The following is a 7,625-nucleotide window of genomic DNA, read 5'->3' on the forward strand; positions in this document are numbered from 1 at the left end:
TATATATATATATATATATATATATATATATATATATATATATGTATATATATATATAATATTTTATCAAAATAATTACAATGTTATCAGAAAAATCTAGTTAACTTGTTAATTAAATCATGTGGATATACATAATGCTCAATATACTTTAACACGTTGTACCATGGATTCGAACCCAGACCATCCGAATACATTTCTGTTCCCCAACTGATCTATAACGCCAAGTATACACTTCTGGAATTTCTCAGGTAAAATAATTAGGATGGGAATAATCATATTAGTTACTGCTTTTTCCGAGCGGTCCCTGGCTACAACAACGTGTACAAGAAGTTATAAGTGAAAAAAAGAACAAAAAAAAAACGATGCTCATTTCTAGATCCATAATATGGTAAAATAACAAATCAATGGGCTTATTCGACTGGTTCATTTCGTTAACTACGATTTTTCGTTGGGTAATATTTTCATCGACTGGTTCGTAAAATAAACTTCGTTGACAACGCAAATTAACGGAAACCAGAATGCATTAATCGGCGTTAAGTTATCCCCGTGACTAAAACAAACACGGCCGATTGGTCAGTTTAGCATATAATTTAGATTAAATTTCAGAAAATAAAATCATAATATTTACCCACATGAAGTCAAAAAGTAATTGCAGGCTAACAAGATTCAAAAACTGGATACTTTGTTTTGTAACAGATATTTGTCATGTTGTTATAGATTCTTAGCGGTAATTACTATAGCTATCATAAAATTAAAATATTCGAAATTTCACCTACAATATTCAGGATAACTTGTTCCTTCCATAAGCTTTTATCATGGACGCATAATTTACACAATGGCTTACGGTCTAAATTTGAATCAATGTTTTATTCATTACTCACGTCTGCAGTAGATGTTGGATATATGTGATTGCCATTTGTATTTTTATGCGGTGCTTCAACCACGAATCCAGTAAGAAACATCAAGAAGATTGCGTATATGAATATATTGATCATGTAAACAGGTCTGCCATAAGAAGCCCTGTGAAAAAGAGGAACGTATTAATAATACATGTACAGTATCCCCCCTATACGTATTATTATTATACAAAACGTACTGACTTCTGATACACTGGTCATTATGTGATACACGTTGGGTGATGTTCATCTATAAATGTTATTCAACGACAGCGAATGTAAAAACAATGTTTTTTTTAATTAGGCGTCCTACAGTGCGTCCCTCCTAATATTACTATTACCTAGAACTAAACTTTGTAAGATGATATTACAATTTATTATCATGAATCACGTGAATCACGTGACTATTCATCATGATAATCATCTTTATCATTATCTTCCATTACTGTGCAGCTCTGTTGTGTACATTAATATACTATATGTTTTTGTAATCAACGTATTTTTATACAATGATAATATACAATTATTTTTATTCATTTTTAACAATATAGCATATATAGTTTAATTGTTATTCTATTTAATTAGGTTGACTCTTCATTATTATTTAACAAATTTATATTATATTTTAAATTTCAATCATAGTAATTCAGTTTGTACTGATAAAAATATATATAAATTGCTATATTTGTTGTCGTTTTCGTACACCATTAGCATTATCATTGTCATGCTCAGTGTCATTATCATCACCATCATACCATAAAATTGCCATAATTCTTACTTTTATCATTATTTATTTGCATACTAAAGATGGTAAAATAAAAACAAAATGCACGTACCACTTCATAGACAGAAAATGAAGACAAACCGGGTGAGATAGACAGTTGATACGGTTGAACTCCACCATTTTCTAACAATGATATTTTAACAACAAAAAAATCTTGTAATTTGAATATGAAAACACCCCATGTAGACTTGATCTGGTTTTAACTTACATTTTCATTTTCGCTTTTTCTACAAATTTTACAGTCACTGTGTTCCACAGCATTGTTGTTTCCCAGTAATTTGTCTTTAAATTTATATAGGCCCCATGTATATGTATATATACATAATAAAATATAAACTAATTATATCATATTTACTTACATTTAACGGTAGAAGAGGCATTAGTTCCAATCCTTTTGTATTATACAGCTTTGTCACAAACCCAGAGCTTTTCAGAAATGTGAAGTCGTATTTGTACTAAATTAAGATCGTAAAGAATAAATGTGTTAGTAAAATTTCCGACGTCTTTAAATACGTACTGCATACTCTAATCATTGTATTTTGTTGTTGCTGATAAATTGCAAAGTGCTTTTTAAGAAATTCGAATAAATGGGATTAATCAGGGGATCATTGTACAAATGTTACAGCTAGCACACCAAGTTTTCTTAAAGGTTGAATTTCAACAGAACAAATGTTCATACTATGTAACATCATAGAAAGACAGATATCACATCAGTTTTATTGGATACAATTATGGATACCAAACAAATACCAATGTTGAACAGGTATAGGTTATGTCTGGGCTAGTATTTTGTGTACTGAACAATTGAATAAGTGATAAGAATTTTTTTTATAAAGGGAGGTAAAGGTAGGGAAATAACCCATAACTCGCATGGTCATTGGGCTGAATTGCGTACATGCGTGGTCCATGACTACCTAGTTGCCGTAAAAAGGCGTTTATAGTAGTTTCATGTTCACACCATTCCACAATTGGGGCTGAAATTAACCATAGTATAGCTTCCCTACTCTTTAGAAAGATGAAATGGGTTCTTTAAACTGCAGCCAGATGTGCAGACAGTCCCAAGAAGATTGGTTCTACCAGCCTAACTCTGTGCAAGGGGCGGCTCGCCGAACAAGCGCCGATGTTAAAGCTCTAGTTAACGGCGCCCCTCTGCACAACCGATCGGTCAAAAATACAGACTAAAATTAGAAGATAAGAAGGAACATGTGGATGAATCACAAACGGTACCTTGAAGCAACTGTAACTAAAGAAGATGGAGGATGAAATATGTAGAGCAGAATTAATAAGGCAGATTAACAATTGCTAGATTAAGGTAAGTATGCCATTCTGCACATTATAGAAGGAAAACAAAAATCAAACTCTACAAAAATCTTGTCAGACTTATATTATTATGTCTCTCCGTGTGTGAAACATGAAAAATGTAATAGGGTGATGGGGAAAAAACGGTTTTCATTCAAAGAAAATAGTGCTAATTTGGTGGCGTAACACAATACCAAGAGAAGAACCTAATAACGAAACAGAAACTCACAAACTCAGTCACAAAGGGCGATGATGGAATTGAATTGGCCACATCCTGAAAATACTAAACGAACACCTCTGGATCATGGTTCCCTTGACATCCAGAGGTTAAAAGGAAAGTGTATATACCCAGAAAACAAGTAGAGTAAGAAATAGTGGGATTGAAATCTTGAAATAAATCTAGGGAACGTGCAGACTACAGAGTAGAGGCCTTATGTAACGAGGCACGAAGAAGGTAGAAAATGTAATTTACAGTACTATTGCAGTGTCTCTTGAAGGTAATTCAAGCAAACTTACCCAGAATTCCTTAGACTCAGGTTCCTCGTCTGATTTGGTTACGCAGCGGTCGAGTAGCACCTAGATATATAAATACACTAACAAATATTATCAACGCCGGTCAAGAAGCTCATATTCATATATATATATATATATATATATATATATATATATATATATACATTTCTTTTTTCGTTGTGTTTTTGCTTTAGGCACATGATAAATGTTGAACTGTAGCACCAACAAACTACAAAAAATGGCTAGAAAATTTAAATTTGGGAAAATTTTCAGATTGGCCTTTCTAATACTCTTGACTATTCAACCTTTAGCTGTTTTGCTTTTTAGTGCGTCAACTTAGGTATGCAAGAAGAGACACACCACAGTATACTAACGATTATCTGTGGTTGGTACAATAGGTTGGCAAATCAGTATTGAACTGTTTTTTGCTCATCTGGCACTGACTTGATAAACCAAGCAATAAACAATTAAGTTAGCTTTTTAATTAGTACGTACATTTGCGAACACAATAACTAATTTTACACATTTATGCTAATGCTCTGTGATGGGTTAGAATATTATTTTGTTCTTAATAATTGACTTTGACATAATAATGTACAGTTGAAACAACGAGAGAGCTTAAGAGCTACCTTAGATTAAGAAGTAAGTTTGCCTCCTTCAATAGATAGAAATCTGGGCTCCAACCTATTAAAATGGTGTCCCACTAGGCTTTCTTCTGGGACCAATGTTATTCATTATTTGGGTATGTGTAGAAGAGTCAACAAGCCATCTTTGGGTTTTAGTCGCACCAAACGCCAAGGCAATAAACAATTAAGCCAGCCTTTTAATTAGTACATTCGTGAACATAATAAATAATTTCACACATTTATGCTATAAATTATTATTATTATTATTATTATTATTATTATTATTATTATTATTATTATTATTTATGTGATGGGTTAGAATATTATTTTGTTCTGAATTGACTGTGACATAGTCATTGACATTTGAGGCAACGAGAGGGTTTAAGAGCTACCTTAGATGAAGAAAAGAATTTTCCTCCTTTAATAGATATAAATTTGGGCTCAAATTGATCAAAAGTGGTGTCCCACAAGGACCTCTTCAGGAACCATTATTTTTATTAGGCCCTAATAATTTTACAAATCGTTCAGATAGGTTTTCATCGATTTTTTTTACTGATGATCTATTTTATTTACACAGTAACAAAAACACACTACTAAATAAAGTAAATTCTGAGATCTCAATATCCACGTCTTGAATTTACACAAATTTTATTAAATCTAAATAAAAAACATTTTATCCAGCAATACTTTACGACAACTCCCAGGTCAATTTGGTATAAATGAACAAGTTTAGATTGTTTTTGGTTCGTAGATTAATAACTAATTAAGATGGGATCTCAAACACAAAACTTACGCAAACTCTTGTGAAAAAATGCTGGTATAATTCATAAACTCTTACCTATTTTCTAAAACCCATATTAATTAATTTGTATTCAGTAATCTTGTATTCTTACATTCATTATGGCATGGGTAGTGCTAAAAATAAGCAAAAAAACCTTCAATTCTTGTTACCGAAGAGTAGTTAATTTTAAATGAACGTTTTTTTAGCACGGTGCGGAAGGCAATTTTTTTTGTTACAATTGGAGTTTTATCCCAACTCTGTACATTCCGTTTTTGTATAATTATGATGAGTGAATAAATAGAATTAATGGATTGATTGATTAATTATTAAACTGTCATGTACTAACAATTGGTGTGTGCAGGCAAATCATTTACCAATGTCATATGATAAAATCTAATACATAATTGTAGCGACAGAAATAATTGCAACCAATTGGTTATAATATGAATTTCAAGTTTTTGATTTATATTATATAACATAAATAATCGCAACATTTATAAATGTATCTTAATTCGCTTGTTGTAATTTAATGAATGAAACTTTCAAACCGTGAGGCAACGATTAGGACGTATCTAACTATAGAAAATGTCAGTATGCTAAAATAAGAAAATAACTTACAAGACATACGTCTGGTAGATGTTCAATAAGCCCAAGTGTGTACCGACAACAGTTTCCTAAAGCTTCTTTCCATCTTTGAAAAAAATCATAAAAAAATGACTATGGTAATGGATGCGAATTTGCAGTGGGCAATAAACAAAGCTACTGAACTGTGTGTGTTAGCAAAATGTCGATTTAACAAACAAAAAAACCATAAAGTCAGATTTTAAAAACATACACGAATCCAAATTCGAGTCACGTCTCGAAGATAGTAAGCAGTCAGATATATACTGTACCGTATAAGATATAGAATAATTATGTATGAACGTTACATCATTGAACACATGAATTTAATGAATTATTAATGATTAAGTTTGGTGAGAAAGAAGTACATAAAATAGATCTACTGCAGAGTTTATTGGGAAATAGACAGCACTATGTGTGTGGATAAGGGTATTGTGTGTGCTAGGTCTATTGTTATTAGAAACCTGTGACGCCTGCCTTTTTGACCGACCTATTTATCTCATGATAATAATGATAATTTAATACATGAATTTAATGAATTATTAATGATTAAGTTTGGTGAGAAAGAAGTACATAAAAGAGATCTACTGCGGAGTTTATTGGGAAATAGACAGCACTATGTATGTGGATAAGGGTATTGTGTGTGCTAGGTCTATTGTTATTAGAAACCTGTGACGCCTGCCTTTTTGACCGACCCATTTATCTCATTATTAATAAATAAAATATTGATGGAAACACAACGTCTGAAAACCAAAAACGATAAATATATTTTTATTCATATTTTCGTCAGTGAAAATATTAAAATTACTCTATATAATAATAATTATTTTTATTTTTCATTAATCTGTGGTAAATATTAAATTATTTTTTTTATAATTACCAACACCTATTTCAAACATACTTACGAATATTGAAATAGTTATGACAGAGAAACAATACAAATTTTGACTACATTAAATAATAGATTATTGGCGATAACAGACGTAAGATATGAAAAACACGTAGATTAATTACTGTAAATAAATGCAACGTTCTTACAAGGAGCTTATTATCTAATGGCACGGATATTCTTCCAGGCAAACCGGAATGTTTGTTTTCATCAACGAATTGCAGAAAGTATTGTATTTCGTAGTTCAATAACTCTCCTTTAGGCACACTGACTGCAATCATTTCATTGTTCTTACTACGATGACGCATGGCTTAGTAAATTATCCATTGTTAATGGTCATGATAGTGGTAGTAAGACATGATGACGATGATAATGATGATAATGATTATATAGTGACGATGATGATAATCATCGTGATAATAATGATGATGATGATGATTATAGATGATAATGGGGATGATAATGAAACCGACTGCCATCTTAACTCTCTAAGAAGATCCATCTTTATTTTGATTTTTTTGTTATTGTAATTTTTCTCTTCATTATCGTTTTTCAAATATTTCTGTTATCTGTGATTGGAGATGGGCCCCAGCACTAATACAGTACCATAGTTAGCCATGGCCTCCCAATTTCTGAGATTGCGTTTCATTGTTGGTTTATTGGATCAAATATATAACGAAATAAAATGTTAGAATACCAAACTATAGTTCCACTTACATATTTGCTAGTTATAGCATACCTGTCATTCTGCACAATTGCTAGTGCAACGTATTTATTCTTGTTCTCTATTGCCATATCAACGATGGTCAGGTTGTCCAGATTAGATACTATTTTGGCGTTACTATCGAGGAGGAACTTGACAGCGCCCGAATGGGCGTACTGAGCCGCTAAGTGAAGTGCAGTATTCTTTGAAGCAGAATGAGTAATATTACAGTTACCTGTGCATATGTATTCTTACACATTAATACTTGGTAGTATATTATATAAACAATAGTATAATAATAATAATAATAATAATAATAATAACAATAATAATAATAATAATAATAATAATATTAATAATAATAATAATAATAGTAATAAGAATAATAATAATAATTATAATAATAAAAATAATAATAATAACAATAATAATAATAATAATAATAAAAATAATAAAAAAATAATAATAACAATAACAATAATAATAATAATAATAATAATAATAATAATAATA

The 7,625-nt window shown here is 30.8% G+C and overlaps 1 protein-coding gene across 1 annotated transcript in view; it reads right to left on the reverse strand.

The window, feature by feature from the left end:
* Nucleotides 1-7,625, reverse strand: part of LOC117124105 (transient receptor potential cation channel subfamily A member 1-like) — a 59,418-nt gene that overhangs the window by 11,873 nt on the left and 39,920 nt on the right. The window contains exons 14-19 of the mRNA XM_033270245.1: nt 7,149-7,315; nt 5,518-5,590; nt 3,496-3,555; nt 2,040-2,135; nt 1,733-1,803; nt 882-1,020 (exon numbers count right to left, since the gene is read on the reverse strand). Of these exons, the coding sequence (XP_033126136.1) occupies nt 882-1,020; nt 1,733-1,803; nt 2,040-2,135; nt 3,496-3,555; nt 5,518-5,590; nt 7,149-7,315 (606 nt within the window). The remainder of the gene's footprint in view (nt 1-881; nt 1,021-1,732; nt 1,804-2,039; nt 2,136-3,495; nt 3,556-5,517; nt 5,591-7,148; nt 7,316-7,625) is intronic.

This window comes from Anneissia japonica, unplaced genomic scaffold (assembly GCF_011630105.1).
Source record: "Anneissia japonica isolate Jap-2015-1 unplaced genomic scaffold, ASM1163010v1 scaffold288194_len294098_cov161, whole genome shotgun sequence".
Taxonomy (NCBI): Eukaryota; Metazoa; Echinodermata; class Crinoidea; order Comatulida; family Comatulidae; genus Anneissia; species Anneissia japonica.